Genomic DNA, 23,624 nt, shown 5'->3' with positions numbered 1-23,624 from the left:
GATAAATAATTTACATTAACAAATTTTAAAACTCATCAATATGAGATAAGCAGATCTATTCTATACTCGATAAGTACCAATACGCAATTGGGGATTGATCCCATTTTTGTGAGTGAATACCTGGCCTCTAGTTTCCATATAAAGGACACGATTAATCCCTGACCTTAAGAGTTAGTTCGTCTTTTTTGATCGACGGAGACAATTCAATCCCAATGAAAACAAGTCTAGTACTATCATGAGATCCAATCATGGTTTGAAATTTCGGTTTCGGTACTGGTTTCGGACCTAACCGAAACCGAAAATTTGAAATTTCGGCCGAAATCCGGCAAATCAAGGAAACTACTATTTTATTGGATATAAAATTTCGGCCTGTAATTCCGGTAATATATTAAATTAATTAAAAAAAAGATTTTTGGGTGAAATCTTGGAAAATTCCGAAATTTCGGCCGAAATAAAATACCGTTTCAGATTTCATTGATTTCGGTGTCAGTCGAAATCCGAAATTTCGGTCGAAATTTAAAACCATGGATCCAAATTATCCAATAGCTCACAACGAGTGGCCCATGTGAAAGAAGATGCGATATGCAAAGGACAACCATAAATTTGCTTACGTGATATGGCAAGGACAACCATAAATATGCTCAGCCCACACCTTTCCCTCTTAATTTGTTTTATTCATACTTACCAACAATGCACCTCCTCCCATACTGCAGTTCTTCGTACACTCTTTTTTTTTTTTTTCAGTGGTCGAAAATTCTATTAAAGGAAAAGGACCGAGATGGTCAAATACAAGCTAGAAAAATAAAACAAGAAGAATATACAGCTAAGCTGAATATAAGGGATAGCAAAGGAACGGAGTAAAGCTCAAGGCCTTAGGAAATCGAACTGCTCTAATGCCTCCAATCGAACCCCATCGAGAGCAAGCCCATCCACCTCCTCATTGGCCGATCTCTTGATATGGTAAAACTCAAAAGGATATTCTCGAATAGCAGACAATGTTTTTAATCTCTTCAAATATCTTGGCAAATCTCCAAGGGCAAATGTGGGAACCTCTCAACCAATGGATCACATTGAGGGAGTCTTCCTCTACCACCACTCTAATTAAATCTTCAAACGTGGGAACCTCTCCACCAATGAATCACATTGAGGGAGTCTTCTTCTAACACCATTCTAATTAAATCTTCTCCCACTAGTAACTTAATGCCTTGGTGGGCCACACGCAACTCCGCCTCACTAGAGTCAGCCACTCCAATGGGGCCTACAAAGGTCCGCCTCCCCCGTCATCTCTTAAGACACCCCCTGTATCTACTGGACCAGGATATCCAAAACTTCTTAATAAACTTCTTCTTACAAAAACACCATATTCCCTTTATTATCTATTCTATTATAATTGCGTAATCTTCACCCTAAATAATCTAATGATCGGATCCGCAATGAACGGATCTTGCGGAAGAAGACGAACTATCAGAAGGTTCTATTAGTGGCATTGCGCTATTTAGTTCCAGTTCGTAGACCCAACTGACCGATAACGGTCCTGGTACGCTCCTACCAGATAACGAAATTCTGCATGATCCACAGTTCTATAGAATGAATTTGTAGCCGCTGATATGGCAATTAAGCACTCCCACCTTGGCTATCTCGGATGCTCTTACCAAGGGATGCTAGAAAAGAAGCTGAGACAGGAAGTGATGTAGGGTGCGGGTGCGGGTGCGGGATCGAGCGTCAACAGTCTATACATAACATTGAAGGGATAGCATAGAATAAACTAGAAAGATCTGATAATCCTAAATTAACCTAACTACTAACACTATGGCATTTGCACCCCCACGTTTTAATAATTAATGCGACAAACTCAGCTTGTCTTTTCTTTTTTAAATGGCTGCACACCAACACAAGAATTTAAATGAAAACATACTAGATCAGACCCAATGTTTCAAATGAAAACATACTAGATCTGAAATGAAAAATGTGGATGGAAGGGTTTTTATACCCCCCTTTACGATCAAATTCAAATGAAATGCAAATGCTAATGACTTTCCTGAATGAAACAAGGATTAGTCTAAATGTGCATATTTAAATATACTCATTGATGTATGATGCACAATTAAAAGGGAAATGTGGCTACTCTTCAAAGTAAACTTCTCCAAGCCTTGGATCACCAAGGCTGGCGCACCATGCATGCCAACAACCCATCATCTTCATTTACTTAATCCACTCAACAAAATCATTGAAATTCCTTGAAGAAGCTCCTCCTTCGCTCACACTCTTTTTCGCCATTTCCTTAAGCTCTGAAGCTCTGGTTCTTATCTCACCATCACTCAGCAATTCCTCCAACTTTTTCTTGATCTCCTCCTTTGAGATGATCCCATCAATATCTTGGTTCAACCCAAGTCCAACTTTCCAAACATCAGAAATGTAACTCCGGTTAAGGAATTGATCGGCGAAGTAAGGCCAACAGAGTAAGGGGACTCCATTGGTTAAGCCCTCCATAGTCGAATTCCAACCGCAATGGGTTACGAAGCATGCAAGGGAAGTGTGAGCCAACACCTTCTGCTGAGGGGACCAACCTACCATCCGCCCTCGATTGGCTACTCTTTCAAGAAAGCCCTCTGGGTATGCATCAGTGGGCCCGTTGGGCCCACCAGTGAGGTCGGGCCGGACAACCCATAAGAACGGGCGGGCGGAAAGTTCGAGCCCAAGTGCTAGCTCATGGAATTGTCTATGATCAAACACTGTGAAGCTCCCAAAGGCAACATAAATGACTGAGTGGGGAGGATGTTTATCAAGCCAACTCAGGCTAGTCGAGTCCTCCGGCCAGAAGTTTCCGACGGGCTGACCGTGCTGGTTTCCAGCGAGTAATGGCCCAATGGGTAGCATTTTTGGGACCAAGTCGAATGATGATGGCTCAAGCTCATAGAAGGAGTTGCAAAGAAGCCATTCGACGCCTTTCATGGCTTCGTTGGTCTGGATCATGCATTGAAAGATGGTTTGTTGTGTGTCCAAGTCTCCGAGACAGTGCCATACAAAGTGCGCCGTGTTCATCTCCGGCATGGTCGGAGAGAGCTTGATTATTTCATATTTTGTAGGAACTCCTGCAAATCAGACCCAGTTTAGTGTAGTCCAAAGTAGCGTAAATTCACGGACACTAAAACCATGACCACTTATTATAAACATCTAGGCTCCATTTCTTTCGACATAAAATGGGCGTATAATAAATTTTACTCTATTGTTTTCTGAAAAATGGGTGCAAAATTTTTTTTATGCCTATTTTTCACTTAAAAGTAGGTGTAAACTTTGTTTTACGCCCATTTTACGTCAAAAGAAACAGAGCCTTTTAAAAGTAAAATGGGTGTGAAACAAATTTTACGGGCATTTGTTCACTTAAAAAATGAGTAAAATTTGTTTTACGCCCATTTTATTTTATGTTGAAAGAAACAAAGTCTAAATGATTCTAAGAGCCTTGAATTTGTGGAAGAGAAGGGTGGGTCAGAACCACATGCTGCTTGCTCTTTGGTTTAATGGAGTTGATAGGGTTGCTCTCTGGCCTGAACCATATGTGCATGACAGTTCTGCACTATGAAGGTTGAATTCAGCTTTAAGTCTTGGAAACCACTAGTGAAACCCCATCCATTTTATAGTCAGCAGTGGAAATTAAAATATCTTTTTCCTCTACTAATCTCATATCTGGAAAATTTGATTATCCTAGCTTCTAGGATTGGTGTTAGTTGAGAGGTTGATTCAATTTATATTATAGCCAAGTTTCTGCCTAATGTGACACAGTGATTGCCCTCCATATTACCAATATTGGAAAGCTAGAGTTTTCAAGTTTTTAGACCTTATTGGACTTACCATTGAAGAGTCCTTAGAAGGCTTTGTGTTGGGCTTGGAATTGGGACTTCAAATTCCCTTGATACAGTTCAAGTTCAGAGAAATTTTCTACATGCGGTTTAATTTGCACATTTAATTGTTGTTTGATATGAACGGCTACAAGCTATATATGCTCACCTGAACTGCCTTTGATCACCTTCTTAAGGAATTCTGTCTGCCCAAATAATTCGTCTCAAAGCTAGTAAAGCAGACTTATGCTGCTTGAAGTTTATTCACCTGTGGGGAATAGCTGCTGAAATAATTGGTGTTGAATGATTCGAGTTAAACACTAGGAATAACTTGGGCTACTGTCTCTAAATGTTGAGACCTACATTTTGGTGAAAATTCAACTGAATTTTTAAGTATTCAAACTCTCCAAGGGAAACTCAAGTTTTCTATTTGTTTCCAATCTTGTAATGGAGAACATTCCCGGCCTTCTGTGATGAAGGATACAAACTCAACTCAACTCAACTAAACTAAGCCTTTGTCCCAAACTAGTTGGGGTCGGCTAAATGTATCTGAACTCAATTAAGCCTTATGTGATGAAAAATCATCCATTATTACTCAAGTGCCTCGTCACAACAGACGTAAAACAGCCTCTTAATTTTTAATCAAATAGTTAATTTTGTGTCCAATAATTGGTTTTGGCTCACAATCGGTTGTCTAAATCTAAAACGAACAGGGACTTGAGTTTGAGGCCAATAATCAGTTTTTACTCAGTATCATCTCTCAGAATCCAAAATGAACAGGGCCTTAATTTTTCACCCAATAATCAGTTTTGAACTCAAAATCGATTCTCAAAATCCAAAACGGAAGTTACAATTAATTTAAAGAAGAGGAATGCTAAACTGTGGGGCGCCCTTGCAAAAATGGGCTGAAAGAATGCACCCCAGTCCTCCCTATATAAAAGGCCTCTCAAGGCTCAAAGTAAGCGGTAATAACTTCTAAGCTACCACTCCTAAATTTTTGGCTCTACACTCCTGCTCATACTGACTGGAGTGTCGCCATTGGCCACAAGTCACCGTCGTTCATTTATGATGGCTGCAAGTTAAAGATTATTAAATGCACTTCGGCGACTTTTAGCCAATGGGGTGCGCCCTTTCAGGCCATTTTTGCAAGGGCGCCCTTGAGTTTAGCATACCTCATCGAAAAAATAATAAAGATAGTTTTACCACTATTAGCATCAATTGTTCCGGTCTCAATTAGCCTTGGAATGTTAAGCTTCATCACATAGACTGCGGCTGGCGCTGGCCAAAATGCCGCTTTCCGAATGCCCATTTTATCAGCGACCCCGAACGCCCACGCCATGCTCTCATCGGCAATTATGCACGTAATCTTATCATCATCGGATTCGTTGATCTTTCCAATCAATTCCTCGAGAAAGCCGGGCATGGCACCGAAGATAGCCCGGTGTAACTTTCCGAGGTCTCTCCGATCTTCATCCATTGGCAACCCATCGGAGATCGAGACTAGACGAACCGAGCCATGATCGTTCCTAGTCTCTTCCGATGCGGCCATCACATTGGCGAGTCGAAAATCTGTGTTCACGAATGTGACCTTGATTCCATGATCGACTAAGTGGTTTGAGAATGTCATGAGGGGTATTACATGGCCTTGCGCGGGAACTGGCAAGACTAGAACATGTGGTCTGACCATGGCGAGTTCACCCTCTCAAGCTACTTGTATTGCTACTTATATTACTGTAGTATGTAGTCTGTAGAACCAATGGCTAGCATTTCTTTGAATGTTTGTTGAGTAGTTTTTCCTTGTTGGTAGAAGGTATCTTCGATTGAAGTCAGAGATATTTTGAACTAACGGGACAAAAATCTTTTGGAAAATGGTGGTTAGGATTGTCCAATTCATGAAACTTATGTATGGTCAGAAGATGAATGGTTGGATTACCAAAGTGTTAGAGCATCGGGGATGTAGAAACCTTGACAAATCGAAGTGCTAGGATCATCCTACCGAGATGATTTTGAATGGTTGAGATCATCCAATGAGTGGGGGCTACTAATTGATCGTTGTCAAAACATTGTGAACCTCACTCTTTTTGGAGGATCCAATTGCCTGCATTTTTTTGTCAACCCTCAACGTTTCTTCATAGTCAAGCCCATCCAAAGAAGGGCTAGTAGGCGAACGATCAGATCTTGCGGAAGAAGACGAACTATCAGAAGGTTCTATTTAGTGGCATTGCGCTATTTAGTTCCAGTTCCTAGACCCAATCGATAGATAATGGTCCTGGTACGCTCCTACAGGAGAACGAAATTCTGCATGATCTACAGTTCTATAGAATGAATTTGTTGCCGCTGATATGGCAATTAAGCACCCCCACCTCGGCTATCTCAGTTGCTCTTACTAAGGCATGCTAGAAAAGAAGCGGAGACAGGAAGGGATGTAGGGTGCGGGTGCGGGTGCGGGATCGAGCGTCAACAGTTTCTACATAACACTGAACGGATAAACATAGAATAAAAATAGAAAGATCTGATAATCCTAATTTAACCTAACTACTAACATTACTGGCATTTGCACCGCCATGTTTCAATAATTAATGCGACAAACTCAGCTTGTCTTTTCTTTTTTAAATGGCTACTAAGAACTTTTTGAGAATAAAATAACAGCTAGTTAAATCATAAAAGACAAGCTGAGTTTTTCTCATTATCAAAACATGGTAGTGCAAATATTTGTAGCATGTATTTATTCTTTTGCTCTCAAAGAATCCTGGCGTAAGGGGCCGTGTATGTGAGATCTAGACAGTTGATCTTGGAAAGCTTCATAAGCTGACCCAGATGCTCTTAGTCATATCCAAAGTGAAAATCCCATGCAGAAAATAAAGGACTTCATTCAAAAAACAGCAAGAATCGTTGGTTGCCACAATTCCAAGATGTCTGGTTTAAAATTAATGATAATGTTGTAAGATATGAAACACAAAAGCTAAGAAACATAGTCTGCATCTTCAGATCTAGCAATTCTCTTGGTGAAACTCGAAAGGTAAGAAACATAGGCAATTAAAATGGCAATATCTGCCTCGAGATGTCTCGTTCTTGAAGGAAATTTACAAGAATATCAACATCCAGAATCTCTAGTTGCATGTACACCAACACAAGAATTTAAATGAAAACATACTAGATCAGACCCAATGTTTCAAATGAAAACATAATAGATCACCAAGGCTGGCCCACCATGCATGCTAATGAGAGGAAACGATGAGGAACCCCTGCATCAACAACCCATCATCTTAATTTACTTAATCCACTCAACAAAATCATTGAAATTCCTTGACGAAGCTCCTCCTTCGCTCACACTCTTTTTCGCCATTTCCTTAAGCTCTGAAGCTCTGGTTCTTATCCCACCATCACTCAGCAATTCCTCCAACTTTTTCTTGATTTCCTCCTTTGAGATGATCCCATCACTATCTTGGTTCAACCCAAGTCCAACTTTCCAAACATCAGAAATGTAACTCCGGTTAAGGAATTGATCGGCGAAGTAAGGCCAACAGAGTAAGGGGACTCCGTTGGTTAACCCCTCCATAGTCGAATTCCAACCGCAATGGGTTACGAAGCATGCAAGGGAAGTGTGAGCCAACACCTTCTGCTGAGGGGACCAACCTACCATCCGCCCTCGATCGGCTACTCTTTCAAGAAAGCCGTCCGGGTATGCATCAGTGGGCCTGTTGGGCCCACCGGTGAGGTCCGGCCGGACAACCCATAAGAACGGGCGGCCGGAAAGTTCGAGCCCAAGTGCTAGCTCATGGAATTGTCTATGATCAAACACTGTGAAGCTCCCAAAGGCAACATAAATGACTGAGTGGGGAGGATGTTTATCAAGCCAACTCAGGCTAGTGGAGTCCTCCGGCCAGAAGTTTCCGACCGGCTGTCCGTGCCGGTTTCCAGCAAGTAATGGCCCAATGGGCAGCATTTTTGGGACCAAGTCGAACGATGATGGCTCAAGCTCATAGAAGGAGTTGCAAAGAAGCCATTCGACGCCTTTCATGGCTTGGTTGGTCTGGATCATGCATTGAAAGATGGTTTGTTGTGTGTCCAAGTCTCCCACACAGTGCCATACAAAGTGCGCCGTGTTCATCTCCGGCATGGTCGGAGAGAGCTTGATTATTTCATATTTTGTAGGAACTCCTGCAAATCAGACCCAGTTTAGTGTAGTCCAAAGTAGCGTAAATTCACGGACACCAAAACCATGACCACTTATTATAAACATCTAGGCTCCATTTCTTTCGACATAAAATGGGCGTATAATAAATTTACTCGCTTTTTTACTGAAAAATGGGTGCAAAATTTTTTTTATGCCTATTTTTCACTTAAAAGTAGGTGTAAACTTGTTTTACGCCTATTTTACGTCAAAAGAAACAGAGCCTTTTAAAAGTAAAATGGGTGCGAAACAAATTTTACGCCCATTTTTTCACTTAAAAATGAGTAAAATTTGTTTTACGCCCATTTTATTTTATGTTGAAAGAAACAAAGTCTAAATGATTCTAAAAGCCTTGAATTTGTAGAAGAGAAGGGTGGGTCGCAACCACATGCTGCTTGCTCTTTGGTTTACTGGAGTTGATGCGGTTGCTCTTTGGCCTGAATCATATGTGCATGACAGTTCTGCACTATGAAGGTTGAATTCAGCTTTAAGTCTTGGAAACCACTAGTGAAACCCCATCCATATTATAGTCAGCAGTGGAAATTAAAATATCTTTTTCCTCTCTACTAATCACCTATCTGGAAAATTCGATTATCCTAGCTTCTAGGATTGGTGTTAGCTGAGAGGTTGATTCAATTTATATTATGGTCATGTTACTACTGTTGGAAAGCTAGAGTTTTCTAGTTTTTAGACCTTATTGGACATACCATTGAAGAGTTCTTAGAAGGCTTTGTGTTGGGCTTGGAATTGGGACTTCAAATTCCCTTGATACAGTTCAAGTTCAGAGAAATTTTCTACATGCGGTTTAATTTGCACATTTAATTGTTGTTTGATATGAACGGCTACAAGCTATATATGCTCACCTGAACTGCCTTTGATCACCCTCTTAAGGAATTCTGTCTGCCCAAATAATTCGTCACAAAGCTAGTAAAGCAGACTTATGCTGCTTGAAGTTTATTCACCTGTGGGGAATAGCTGCTGAAATAATTGGTGTTGAATGGTTTGAGTTAAACACTAGGAATAACTTGTGCTACTGTCTCTAAATGTTGAGACCTACATTTTGGTGAAATTCAACTGAATTTTTAAGTATTCAAACTCTGCAAGGGAAACTCAAGTTTTCTATTTGTTTCCAATCTTGGAATGGAGAACATTCCCGGCCTTCTGTGATGAAGGATACAAACTCAACTCAACTCAACTAAGCCTTTGTCCCAAACTAGTTGGGGTCGGCTAAATGTATCTGAACTCAATTAAGCCTTATGTGATGAAAAATCATCCATTATTACTCAGTGCCTCTTGACATTTAAATGTATCTGGAACTGGTCTTCATCAAAAGTCATTGGATGAGCTCACCGAGATGGCACCCAAGTATTATGACGATCTTTCTCCAATGACAAGTTTGTGTGGAGAAAAGGGACTGAACTGTGTTCAAAATGCGCAATTTTTTTCACTTTCTGAGGTTTCAGCATATGCCTTGATTGTGGCTTGAAGAAAGGAAGAGTTGTGGGGTGGTATTCAGGCTTGTACCTTTAGGAGCATGCTGAATTGTCTATAGCTAATAATGTGAAAGGGATGACAGTCTAACGAGTGCAGATTCTGAACCTGAGTGTCGTATCATCTGAAGTTCTGAACCAGAATTTAGCAGATGCTTGGAGATATAGAAACTAAGGTTTTGTAAATAGAATTCACTACTAAGCTGAAATTTCAGCAAGATAAGCTGAATTCTGGCTCTACTATGGCTTTCAAGCTTTCATAAATGGTATTTCCAATGTCAAACTCCACTTAGATGCAACAGTTCATGGAGGTCAAGAGGGTTGTGCGGATTGTTCAATTCCTTATATTGAAGGTCCGAGCTTGAGGAAGAGCTCTCTTCAAGAAGGGGAATTTGATGTAGGAGCATCCCCTTGACACACATCGACTCTTACATGGAGCTTAGCGGAGGTGCCGTAGGTGAGGACGAATTATAGTAGTTTGTTTCAATCCTAGTCATAAACAGAAACAAGGGTAATCTTTCTAAAAAGGGGCTTTCTAAAGTAAAGGACTCGATGTACAAATAAAGGATCTGTTTTCACATGAAATGGATATCCGTACATCTCTGACTCATATTTATGATATCAGTATATCTTTGACTCATATTTATGAGATGCCCGTTCATGTGATGCCTTGTTTAGTCATTTTACTTCTTGTAATTGTCCTTAATGATCTTTTTTGATTCATTAGAGGGTGTATAAGAATTTCATGTTTCATTACGGTCTGCTTATGTAAGGCATCTTCCCTTCTCAGTTCTTTTAGTTTTTGGAATTAAATTTTTTGTAGGGTTCTCCTTGGTGAAAGGAATATGCCCGGCTCTAATCCTGGCTCTAGTTGGTTCTTCTACGTGGAATTTGTTGAGTTGAGAGTTGAGTTGAGTCGAGAGTAGGGGTTCTCCTTGGAGAGAAATTTGAGATCTACTTGGCTCTTCTCTTTATCTTTCATCTTTTCTCCTTAGATTATGAAATTTGAAGATTAGTGTCCTAATCTTAATTCACTACCTTTCATTACTCAATTTCTTGTTGAATTTAAGAATGGCATCACTTAGTTACAGGATTGATCGAGCCTATGCGTCCTCTAGCTCGTGGCGTAGATCTAATCATCCGGCGATCTCACGCTTGATTGAGCTCATGCATCCCCTTGCTTGTGGCGTAGATCAAGATCTATCATTTTCTAAAAAGAAATCCAAAAAAAGAAGAATTTTCAGATCTATCCAATCTCCAAGATCGTCGAAGAACGCTTCTGGATCCAACTGTGTTACCTATTTTGGGCTTTTTTTATTATCACAATTTATATTTTATTTATATTTTTAGTAGTGTATTACTGTAGATTTTTTCTATAAAACTTCAAAGCATTTAAATATTTAAAAATCTTCTCCTTATTTTTCTAAATACTTTTGAAGACTACTTCGAAAGTGTATTGAATAACAACTCTATTCAAAATAGACTTATTTTTTCTTATTTTTTTAGAACACTTCACATCATCTCCTCACTCATGCCCTCTCAACTCTCACCGTCTCCCACTCTCCCTCCCCTCTCAACACTTGGTAAAGCTAATATTCCATGAAAAAAATTCATGGTTGCCGAACATGGCCTAAATTGAAAACAAATTAAAATTAATTATATGCCGAGGGGCTCCATCCGCATCATGTGAGCACTCCATCACACTTCCATAAGTCTTTGCATTTTTTATTTTACTAGTAAAAATGCATGTGCGATGCACGTGATATCCATTTAAAATTGTACAGACCACATCATAGGTTGATCTAAACCGTCCATGTGATGGAACACAACATCAATAGGTTGTGCCCGTAAAATCATTTTCATAGGCTGATCCTAGCCCTCCAATCTATAAAGGTTTCCATGATTGTTGTTCCTCTTAAGGTGCCAAGAATTCGTCAATATTCTTACAGTTGTCTTGCATTCGTAATATCAACATTTCTGTAATTTGATCCGCACATAGTGAATAAGGAAAAGTAGTTTTTTCGTCGTCGTTAGAGGTGCAACACCTGACCCAATTCGGGTTGGGTTGGGTCGGGCTGACCCAATTTGATATGGTACCAATTGTTGACCACCTCAACTCAAGCCGGGTTGTTTTGGATTTTGAGAACCAATAGTGAGTCACCAATTATCAGTTTTTAACTCACAATCGGTTTGCAAAATCCAAACCAAATAAGGACTAACAATTAACAAAGGGAAATATTATCCGCACTACTATATTTTGATGATGACACTCCTCATTTTATTCAAGTACGGTATGGCCCGCACCATAGGATTATCCAAACCGTCCATTTTGGACTGTGGAGACTATTTCAATGTTGAAAAAGAAAAACACAAATATACAGAACTTCATCAGATGGAACTCAAATTCAGGTTCGGGTCGGGTCGGGTTGCCCGACAGCCCAACCCGATTTCCAATTGGGGTTGATTTTTCCCAACCCAACCCAACCTGATTTGCGAAAAAGCTTAACCCGACCCAACCCAAATTCGGGTTGAATGGGGTTAATGGTAAAGAATAATGCTGACGTGTAAATCCCAGATAAAAAAAAAAGAAATTTCTTTTGGATGGGCCACTTCCTACATAGGTTGTGCCCCAAAAATAATTTTCATAGGTTGATCCGAACCCTCTGATCTATAGAGGGTTATAGGTTGATCTAAACCGTCCATGTGATGGAACACAACATCAATCGGTTGTGCCCGTAAAACCATTTCTATAAGTTGATCCTAGCCCTCCAATCGATATAGGCTGATCCTAGCCCTCCAATCGATAGGGGTTTCAATAATTGTTGTTCCTCTTCAGGTGCCCGGAATCCATCAATATTTTGCAAGTGTCTTGCATGAGTAATACAAAGTAGTTCTTTCATAATTGTCATATGTCTTTACCTCTTCTTGGTAGTTTTTTGCCGTAATTGTCATAGACAGGTACCCGTGTCGGTACTTTTTGTATGTAGATTACGATTTTACCCTCAAATAATTTCTCATAGAGAGAGATGTTAGATATCAACAAAGGGGCTAATGGTAAAAGAGTAATGCTGACGTGTGGATCAAAGGTGGGACACAAGCGGAAATAACGGCAAATGACACAAATGCCCTTACATGTGGGATACAATTGGAATTATGGCAGTGGGACACAAGCGGAAATAACGGCAAAGGGTGGAAGAACTTAACCCACGATTCTAAGAAATTTCTTTCGGATGGGCCACTTCCTACATAGGTTGTGGCCCAAAAATAATTTTATAGGTTGATCCAAACCCTCCGATCTATAGAGGGTTATAGGTTGATCTAAATCGTCCATGTGATGGAACACAACATCAATCGGTTGTGCCCGTAAAACCATTTCCATAGGTTGATCCTAGCCCTCCAATCGATATAGGCCGATCCTATCCCTCCAATCGATAGGGGTTTCAATAATTGTTGTTCCTCTTCAGGTGCCCGGAATCCATAATATTTTGCAAGTGTCAAGCATGAGTAATACAAAGTAGTTCTTTTGTCATTGTCATATGTCTTTACCTCTTCTTGGTAGTTTTTGTCGTAATTGTCATAGACAGGTACCATGTGTCGGTACTTTTTGTATGTAGATTACTATTTTACCCTCAAATAATTTCTCATTGAGAGAGATGTTAGATATCAGCAAAGGGGTTAATGGTAAAAGAGTAATGCTGACGTGTGGATCAAAGGTGGGACACAAGCGGAAATAACGGCAAAGGGTGGAAGAACTTAACCCACGATTCTACCTTTATATAGTATAGTTAGACGGCAAATGACACAAATGCCCTTACATGTGGGATACAATTGGAATTATGGCAGTGGGACACAAGTGGAAATAACGGCAAAGGGTGGAAGAACTCAACCCACGATTCCGCCTTTATATATAGTAGTTAGATTAGATTAGATAGATTAGATTTTTTAATTATAATTGGATTGGCAAAGTATCATATAATAGGTGCGGATGAATCATTGGTTATTATTTTAGATTTTAGAATTTTATGACATGGATTGAAATTTTGGATGAATCTAACAACTTTTTATATCAACTTTTATTAATACGATGATGTCGTTTTAATTCATTTCATCCCCCGACTATTTTTTTCCTTGACTTTGTTTCTTTAGACCAAAATTGGGCGTAAAAATAGGCGTAAAATTTGTTTTACGCCCATTTTATTTCCAAAAAAAAAAAAAAAAAAAACACGGAGCCTTTGTGTTTCTTAATTTTTTTTACCCCACTTTTCTATTTTTTTTAGCTAGACATTTTAAACCCATCGTTTTGGCGTAGCAATTTTTTTTGTCATCATACATTATGCTAATTATCACTACAAATTAGTTAGAAAATAGGCTGTCTTACCCGTATCATCAATTGTTCCGGCCTCGATTAACATCGGTAAATGACTTTTCAATGCATTGAGCGCAGCCGCTGCCGGCCAAAAAGCCGCTTTCCGAATTCCCATCTTATCGGCAATGTCAAACGCCCACCCCATGTTCTCTTCCGCAATTATACATGTAATTTTATCATCATCAGATTCATTAATCTTTCCGATCAGCTCCGCTAAATTACCCGGCATGACACTAAACATAGCGCGGCTTAGCTTGCCTAAATCGTTCCGATCTTCCTCCATCGGCAACCCATCGGAGATCGAGACTAGACGAACAAATTCACAATCGGTGGGACTATCTCTCAATGCCGCCATCACCCTGGCGTGATGGAAATCCGAATTCACGAATGTTATTTTGAATCCGCGATCGGCTAACTGGTGGGAGAATGACATGAGGGGAATGACATGGCCTTGAGCAGGGAATGGTAGGACTAACACGTGTGGCTTGCCCATGGCGAGCAATTAGGCGCGCTCTTTTTTCTTTTTTTTTTTGAAATGGTGAGATTTTATTAGAAGGTCGAGGCAACAAAGGAGTACAAGAGGGCAATGAGAAAGAGCTATAAAGAACTCAAGGGGGAAGAAAATAAAAAACCTCTAATGCAATTGGGCGCGCTCTCTTTCACACATGTTTAGTGTGTGCACCCTCCCTAGCTACTTATAGTAATGTTTAGGATTGATGGGCTGAAGAACCAACGGCCGAGATTTGTTTGATTGTGGTAAGAGTATCTCTTAGACTTCTTCCTTGTTTGTAGAAGGTATCTTCTTCGTTTGTCTTTGCTTTCTCATTTTTGGCTTTCATATTTGTGGTTTTTCACTTCTATGTCGTTTCCATTGTCTTCTTTAGTTGTTTTCTTCGTTATCTCCATATGTATATATATGGCTAGGATTTGTTTGCTAGGCAATTTTGAGGAAATCCATTTCTCCTTGGGGTCCAGTACTTTTTACAAAGTACTGGGCCCACTTCATAGTATAATCCAAACCGTTCATTTGATGGGCCACAATGTTAATAGGCTGTACCACATAGATCATAAAGACGAAACCTTACATTGTGACACATGTACAAGAAGACAAGTGAGCTTGAATACCCGTAATGTAGTTTGATATTTTGACTTGCAATGATAGTTGTGGGTCTATTTCAAGTTCATGGCCACTTTGGTGTTAATGGTGGATCCCTCATTTTTATTGGGTGGATTAGGTAGGAGTTTAAGGGGGCATTTGGACCTAGGAAAAAAATCCATGGGTTATAAGGCCTGAAATTTCCCTTGAAAACAAGAAAATTTTTTCCATTCTTGTAGGTTTGTAGTTTTCCTTGAAAACAAGGAGAATTTTTTCCTATGGAAAAAAATTCATCTTTATTTTCCAAACGAAATCAAGATTTGGAAGGGTTTGGAAAGCCATTTCGCGGACGCTAACACTTCCATAAGTCTTACGAAGTTTGAATTCTTATTTAAACTCGTCATTTTGGATTTTGAGAATTGATTTTGAGTCGAACAGATTATTGGACTCAAAATTGCATTTAATTTTTTGATTTAGTTTCACCTCCCTCCCGACTAAGTGCTTCGCCTAAAAATCTGCCTTTCCCTTTTTTATTTGAAGGACTGAGATTAATCCCACTAAAAATCGTGTGTTTTAATACCTACCATTCACCCCAAAAAATATATATATGAATGAATGGCCGATTTTATGGCAGACACACTTAGTCACAACAGACGTAAAACAGCCTCTTAATTTTTAATCAAATAGTTAATTTTGGATTCATAATATGAGTACACCATAGGCACGGTTTGTTCTGGATTTTAACAACTGATTGTGAGTCCAAAACTGATTATTTGACTCAAATTGCCCTATTCGTTTTAGATTTTGAGGACCGATTGTGAGTCCAAAACATCTTAATATACTCAAAATCACATTTAATTTTGTGTCCAATAATTGGTTTTGGTTCACAATCAGTTGTCTAAATCTAAAAGGAACAGGGACTTAAGTTTGAGGCCATGAGGGATATTACATGGCCTTGCGCGGGAAGTGGCAAGACTAGAACATGTGGTCTGACCATGGCGAGTTCACCCTCTCAAGCTACTTGTATTGCTACTTACATTACTGTAGTATGTAGTCTGTAGAACCAATGGCTAGCATTTCTTTGAATGTTTGTTGAGTAGTTTTTCCTTGTTGGTAGAAGGTATCTTCGATTGACGTCAGAGATATTTTGAACTAACGGGACAAAAATCTTTTGGAAAATGGTGGTTAGGATTGTCCAATTCATGAAACTTATGTATGGTCAGAAGATGAATGGTTGGATTACCAAAGTGTTAGAGCATCGGGGATGTAGAAACCTTGACAAATCGAAGTGCTAGGATCATCCTACCAAGATGATTTTGAATGGTTGAGATCATCCAATGAGTAGGGGCTACTAATTGATCGTTGTCAAAACATTGTGAACCTCACTCTTTTTGGAGGATCCAATTGCCTGCATTTTTTTGTCAACCCTCAACGTTTCTTCATAGTCAAGCCCATCCAAAGAAGGGCTAGTAGGCGAACGATCAGATCTTGTGGAAGAAGACGAACTATCAGAAGGTTCTATTTAGTGGCATTGCGCTATTTAGGTCCAGTTCCTAGACCCAATCGATAGATAATGGTCCTGGTACGCTCCTACAGGAGAACGAAATTCTGCATGATCTACAGTTCTATAGAATGAATTTGTTGCCGCTGATATGGCAATTAAGCACTCCCACCTCGGCTATCTCGGTTGCTCTTACTAAGGCATGCTAGAAAAGAAGCGGAGACAGGAAGGGACGTAGGGTGCGGGTGCGGGTGCGGGATCGTTAAAAAAATGAATTAAGTTAAGCCAGCAACACACAAGGTTGTGCTTCTAGAGTTCGTCTAGGTGAGCGCCAGCCACCGCAAATGACAATGTTGCTTAGATTCAGCACCATGTTTGTGCTACCTGTAGCTTTAAGTTGAATGAATCTTTCACACATGCTTAGTGTGTGCACCCTCCGTTGCTACTTATAGTAATGTTAAGGATTCATGGGCTGAAGAACCAACGGCTGAGATTTGTTTGATTGTGATAAGAGTATCTCTTAGACTTCTTTCTTGTTTGTAGAAGGTATCTTCTTCGTTTGTCTTTGCTTTCTCATTTTTGGCTTTCATCTTTGTGGTTTTTCACTTCTATGTCGTTTCCATTGTCTTCTCAAGTTGTTTTCTTCGTTATCTCCATATCTATCTTTCTCTACTTGTCTTCTCTAGTTGTTATCTTCGTTATTTCCATTGTCTTCTCTAGTTGTTTTCTTCGTTATAGCAGGATGGGGGTTTCACTGTTCACGCTAACGTGGGCAGTCCCCCCATCCTGCATTCAATCTACTTGGCAACCTCCTTCAAACAAAAGACGGAAGAACGTATTGGTTTGGGATGGTCTTATCTCCCCCATTAAAAAGTAAACTCCCGTTAAGACTTTTCCATTTATTTACACCATGGACATTTGGGGGCCCACTTGATGAACAATTCCAGTCACTAAGGGTGGGCCCTGTGAATGTCAAGATTTTGGGATGCTCTTATCTCCCCAGTTAATAATATACTCCCATTAATACTTTCACATTTATTCTAAGTAGGGGTGCAACTTGGATCAGGCTCAACCTGAACCCGACTTTTGCTCGGGTTTGGTTGGCATTTCCTAACCCGAACCCGACCTCCATCCTCTAATTTTATCTTGGTTTACTTTCGGTTATTGTATTTTTTTGGTTTGGCCTAAGGTGAACCTGAACCAACCCGGCCAGATTTTCAGGTTAGATGGGTTGGGCCTGGGTTGAATGATTTATAGGTGGGTTGGGTTAGGGTTGACCATCCTCAACCCGAGGCTAGGGTTGGGTTGGGGTTGAGGGAATGCTATCTCGGTTTGGGATAGGGTTGGCCTCAACCCAATCCAAACCGGGTCTTGCGATTGTTATGAACTGTAGGTCCAATATCTTTGCGTTTATTTATTGTACAGCTTAATAGTGTACACTAGCAATAGTCCCCGTTTCTTCCTAATCTCGATACATTACTCTATTGAACACATTTAGGTGATAAATATATGTTTTGCTCTTTATCGTTCTCTTACATGACCTTGCCGAATGGTAAAAACACGTACGATTGTTTCACCCATTTATTTTGTTCTTTAATTAATTTTTAATTTTTTCCCCGATCTTAAATAAAATAGCTTCCAAACCGTGCAACGAACGGTTGGTCCCACTAGTGTATATGCTAGGATTTGTTTGCTGGGCAATTTCGCGGAAAGCCATTTCTCCGTGGGGTCCAGTATTTTTTACAAAGTACGTGGCCCACTTCATAGTATAATCTAAATCGTTCATTTGATGGGCCACAATGTTAATAGGTTGTACCCGTCATTTTGGCTTAGCAGTTTTTTGTCATCATACATTTTGCTAATTATCACTACAAATTAGTTGGAAAATAGGCGGTCTTACCCTTATCATCAATTGTTCCGGCCTCAATTAACATCGGTGAATGACTTTTCAATGCATTGAGCGCAGCCGCTGCCGGCCAAAAAGCCGCTTTCCGAATTCCCATCTTATCGGCAATGTCGAACGCCCACCCCATGCTCTCGTCCGCAATTATACATGTAATTTTATCATCATCAGATTCATTAATCTTTCCGATCAGCTCCGCTAAATTACCTGGCATGACACTAAACATAGCGCGGCTTAGCTTGCCTAACTCGTTCCGATCTTCCCCCATCGGCAACCCATCGGAGATCGAGACTAGACGAACAAACTCACAATCGGTAGGACTATCTCTCAATGCTGCCATCACCCTGGCGTGATGGAAATCCAAATTCACGAATGTTATTTTGAATCCGTGGTCGGCTAACTGGTGGGAGAATGACATGAGGGGTATGACATGGCCCTGAGCAGGGAATGGTAGGGCTAACATGTGTGGCTTGCCCATGGCGAGCAATTAGGCGCGCGCTTTATTTTTATTTATTTTTTTAAATGGTGAGATTTTATTAGAAAGTTGAGGCAACAAAGGAGTACAAGAGGGCAATGAGAAAGAGCTATACAGAACTCAGGGGGGAAGAAAATCAAAAACCTCTAATGCAATTGGGTGCTCTCTCTTTCACACATGTTTAGTGTGTGCACCCTCCGTTGCTACTTATAGATGTTAAGGATTCATGGGCTGAAGAACCAACGGCTGAGATTTGTTTGATTGTGATAAGAGTATCTCTTAGACTTCTTTCTTGTTTGTAGAAGGTATCTTCTTCGTTTGTCTTTGCTTTCTCATTTTTGGCTTTCATCTTTGTGGTTTTTCACTTCTATGTCGTTTCCATTGTCTTCTCAAGTTGTTTTCTTCGTTATCTCCATATCTATCTTTCTCTACTTGTCTTCTCTAGTTGTGATCTTCGTTATTTCCATTGTCTTCTCTAGTTGTTTTCTTCGTTATAGCAGGATGGGGGTTTCACTGTTCACGCTAACGTGGGCAGTCCCCCCATCCTGCATTCAATCTACTTGGCAACCTCCTTCAAACAAAAGACGGAAGAACGTATTGGTTTGGGATGGTCTTATCTCCCCCATTAAATAGTAAACTCCCGTTAAGACTTTTCCATTTATTTACACCATGGACATTTGGGGGCCCACTTGATGAACAATTCCAGTCACTAAGGGTGGGCCCTGTGAATGTCAAGATTTTGGGATGCTCTTATCTCCCCAGTTAATAATATACTCCCATTAATACTTTCACATTTATTCTAAGTAGGGGTGCAACTTGGATCAGGCTCAACCTGAACCCGATTTTTGCTCGGGTTTGGTTGGCATTTCCTAACCCGAACCCGACCTCCATCCTCTAATTTTATCTTGGTTTACTTTCGGTTATTGTATTTTTTTGGTTCGGCCTAAGGTGAACCTGAACCAACCCGGCCAGATTTTCGGGTTAGATGGGTTGGGCCTGGGTTGAATGATTTATAGGTGGGTTGGGTTAGGGTTGACCATCCTCAACCCGAGGCTGGGGTTGGGTTGGGGTTGAGGGAATGCTATCTCGGTTTGGGATAGGGTTGGCCTCAACCCAATCCAAACTGTGTCTTGCGATTGTTATGAACCGTAGGTCCAATATCTTTGCGTTTATTTATTGTACAGCTTAATAGTGTACACTAGCAATAGTCCCCATTTCTTCCTAATCTCGATACATTACTCTATTGAACACATTTAGGTGATAAATATATGTTTTGCTCTTTATCGTTCTCTTACATGACCTTGCCGAATGGTAAGACACGTACCATTGTTTCACCCATTTATTTTGTTCTTTAATTAATTTTTAATTTTTTCCCCGATCTTAAATAGAATAGCTTCCAAACCGTGCAACGAACGGTTGGTCCCACTAGTGTATATATATATGGCTATGATTTGTTTGCTGGGCAATTTCACGGAAAGCCATTTCTCCGTGGGGTCCAGTATTTTTTACAAAGTACGGGGCCCACTTCATAGTATAATCTAAATCGTTCATTTGATGGGCCACAATGTTAATAGGTTGTACCACATAGATCATCTCCAATAGGATGATCCTAACTCTAACATTTAGAATCAATGTAAATAACTTCTTTAACATGGGGTCATCATTTTTACGTTCTCATTTTTCAAATATTTTTTTCTACATTGTTTTTTTAGCTATAGCCATTTTAAACTCGTCATTTTGGATTTTGAGAATTGATTTTGAGTCTGACAGATTATTGGACTCAAAATTGCATTTCAGCTCTGTTCGATTTGGATTTTGAGAATTTATTTCGAGTCAAAATAGATTATTGGACTCAAAATTGCATTTAGGCCCTCTTCCTTTTGGATCTCGGGAATTGTTGTTGAGTCCAAAACTAATTATTAGACTCAAAATTGCATTTAATTTTTTGAGTTAGTTTCACCTCCGTCCCGACTAAGTGCTTCGCCTAAAAATCTGCCTTTCCCTTTTCTTTTCTTTTTTGAAGGGCTGAGATTAATCACCAAAGAAAAAATATGAATGGATGGCTGATTTTATGGTGACTCACTTAGTAACAACAGAGGTAAAACAGCCTCTTAATTTTTAATCAAATAATTAATTTTGGATTTATAATATGAGTAAACCATAGGCCCTGTTTGTTCTGGATTTTAACAACTGATTGTGAGTCCAAAACTGATTATTTGACTCAAATTTACTTGTAGGCCCTATTCGTTTTAGATTTTGACCACCGATTGTGAGTCCAAAACATCTTATTATACTCAAAATCACATTTAATTTTGTGTCCAATAATTGGTTTTGGCTCACAATCGGTTGTCTAAATCTAAAGCGAACAGGGACTTAAGTTTGGGGCCAATAATCAGTTTTTACTCAGTATCATCTCTCAGAATCCAAAATGAACAGAGCCTTAATTTTTCACCCAATAATCAGTTTTGAACTCAAAATCAATTCTCAAAATCCAAAACGGAAGTTACAATTAATTTAAAGAAGAGGAATGCTAAACTGTGGGGCGCCCTTTCAAAAATGGGCTGAAAGGGTGCACCCATTGGCCACAAGTCACCATCGTGCATTTATGATGGCTGCAAGTTAAAGATTATTAAATGCACTTTGGCGACTTGTAGCCAATGGGGTGCGCCCTTTCAGGCCATTTTTGCAAGGGCGCCCTTGAGTTTAGCATACCTCATCGAAAAAATAATAAAGATAGTTTTACCACTATTAGCATCAATTGTTCCGGTCTCAATTAGCTTTGGAATGTTAAGCTTCATCACATAGACTGTGGCTGGCGCTGGCCAAAATGCCGCTTTCCGAATGCCCATTTTATCGGCGACCCCGAACGCCCACGCCATGCTCTCATCGGCAATTATGCACGTAATCTTATCATCATCGGATTCGTTGATCTTTCCGATCAATTCCTCAAGAAAGCCGGGCATGGCACCGAAGATAGCCGGGTGTAACTTTCTGAGGTCTCTCCGATCTTCGTCCAATGGCAACCCGTCGGAGATCGAGACTAGACGAACCGAGCCAATGATCGTTCCTAGTCTCTTCCGATGCGGCCATCACATTGGCGTGTCGAAAATCTGTGTTCACGAAGTGACCTTGACTCCATGATCGACTAAGTGGTTTGAGAATGTCAAGAGGGGTATTACATGGCCTTGCGAGGGGACTGGCAAGACTAGAACATGTGGTCTGACCATGGCGAGTGATCGATCAATCCCACATGTAAGAATACACCCTCTCAAGCTACTTATATTACTGTAGCATGTAATCTTCAAATATCTTGGCAAATCTCCAAGGGCAAAGTGGGAACCTCTCAACCAATGGATTACATTGAGGGAGTCTTCCTCTACCGCCACTCTAATTAAATCTTCAAACGTGGGAACCTCTCAACCAATGAATCACATTGTGGGAGTCTTCCTCTACCACCATTCTAATTAAATCTTCTCCCACTAGCAACTTAATGCCTTGGTGGGCCACACGCAACTCCGCCTCACTAGAGACAGCCACTCCAATGGGGCCTACAAAGGTCCACCTCACGGGTCTCCCCTGTCATCTCCTAAGACACCCCGTGTACCTACTCGACCAGGATATCCCAAACTTCTTAATAAACTTCTTCTTTCAAAAACACCTTATCCCTTTCTTTTTATTCTATTATAATTGTATAATCTCTGTTAACGTATCTCATCCAAGATAACCATGACATACCTTCTATATAGTCAAGGCATCATGACATCATGCTGAATCATGAAATCGTCCATTCTGCAGCAGCCCAAGAAGGAAGATATCTTCAACATAATAAGATAAGGATTGATGATGTCACCCTTGACTAGCCAAAGAAGGAATGCCTTTCCAATTAATGCCATGTTGGGAAAGAAAATATTTTATTCATTCTTTGTATTTTATATTCTTCCTTATATTGATTGATTGTAATCATGAAATCCTACTGTCATGAGATATGACATGCTGTACTCTTCCATGTAGAGAACACCCTATTCATTATAAATATAGAGTGGCAATCCAACGAATGGATATGCAACAATTGTCTTAACTTTTGTTTTCATGGTATCAGAGCACTAACAATTTTTCTATTGCTAGTCAAATCGATCCTTCTCTTCCTAACTCTCCTTCTTCTTCACTTCCTTTTCTCTCCTTTTTCAATGGCTTCTACTGTATCTGCCACTAGCTCTTCTTCCCTCCCACCGTCTGATTCAACAATCATGCCCAATGCTGGAATGGCTTCTACCATATCTGCCGCTAGCTCTTCTTCCCTCCCACCATCTGGTTCAACAATCATGCCCAATGTTGGATTGCTTACCAATATTTCTCATCTTGTCTCTGTGAAACTTAATAGAACCAACTACTTATTATGGCATAGTCAACTTCTCCCTATCCTTAAGAGCCAAGACGTCTTGAAATACGTTCATGGTAGTCTCTCGGCCCCTAGTCTGTTTATCACGCAACCTGGTGATGATAATGATGTCCTCACCATCTATGGACCTCGATCCTGAGGACGATGAGCGAAGGACGCGAGATCCCCCGTGAATCCTCTGAGACCTCCACAATGTGAAGGAGAGCTCTACCAAGGAACTCTCGAAATGATGCTACTCATAGCATGGGTGGCGATTGATATGTATAAGATACCTCTTGATCAGGAGACAGGAGCCTCGAAACCAAGACGCATCTGAAAATAACTCAGAGTCGCCATCCAAGGAAATGGGCCCTGGATCCCATGAAATACTCTGTTGCAACGAAT

The 23,624-nt window shown here is 40.2% G+C and overlaps 2 protein-coding genes across 3 annotated transcripts; both read right to left on the bottom strand.

The window, feature by feature from the left end:
* Positions 1 to 1,931: 1,931 nt before the first annotated feature.
* Positions 1,932 to 5,567, bottom strand: LOC143856808 (UDP-glycosyltransferase 83A1-like). The gene is made up of 2 exons (XM_077367093.1): positions 5,040 to 5,567; positions 1,932 to 3,092 (listed from the first exon to the last, which is right to left on the bottom strand). Exons 1-2 carry the CDS (start codon positions 5,521 to 5,523, stop codon positions 2,203 to 2,205), a joined length of 1,374 nt encoding a protein of 457 aa, XP_077223208.1. The 5' UTR covers positions 5,524 to 5,567; the 3' UTR covers positions 1,932 to 2,202.
* Positions 5,568 to 6,799: 1,232 nt separating this feature from the next.
* LOC143856795 (UDP-glycosyltransferase 83A1-like) lies at positions 6,800 to 22,161 on the bottom strand. Of its 2 annotated transcripts, none has more exons than XM_077367087.1 (2): positions 18,364 to 18,911; positions 6,800 to 7,997 (listed from the first exon to the last, which is right to left on the bottom strand). In XM_077367087.1, the coding sequence occupies exons 1-2, from the start codon at positions 18,842 to 18,844 to the stop codon at positions 7,108 to 7,110; spliced, it is 1,371 nt and encodes a 456-aa protein (XP_077223202.1). In that variant the 5' UTR covers positions 18,845 to 18,911; the 3' UTR covers positions 6,800 to 7,107. The 2 variants fall into 2 exon arrangements, with proteins under 2 accessions (XP_077223202.1, XP_077223196.1); XM_077367081.1 differs by lacking the exon at positions 18,364 to 18,911 and adding an exon at positions 21,585 to 22,161 and having other exon boundaries at positions 6,873 to 7,997.
* Between the last annotated feature and the right edge of the window lie 1,463 nt (positions 22,162 to 23,624).

This window comes from Tasmannia lanceolata, unplaced genomic scaffold, assembly GCF_043159265.1.
Source record: "Tasmannia lanceolata isolate RefF3 unplaced genomic scaffold, GAP_Taslan_0.1 ptg000003l, whole genome shotgun sequence".
NCBI classification, from domain to species: Eukaryota; Viridiplantae; Streptophyta; class Magnoliopsida; order Canellales; family Winteraceae; genus Tasmannia; species Tasmannia lanceolata.
The sequence above is the reverse complement of the archived record's forward strand: the minus strand, read 5'-3'. Positions and strand labels throughout refer to the sequence as shown.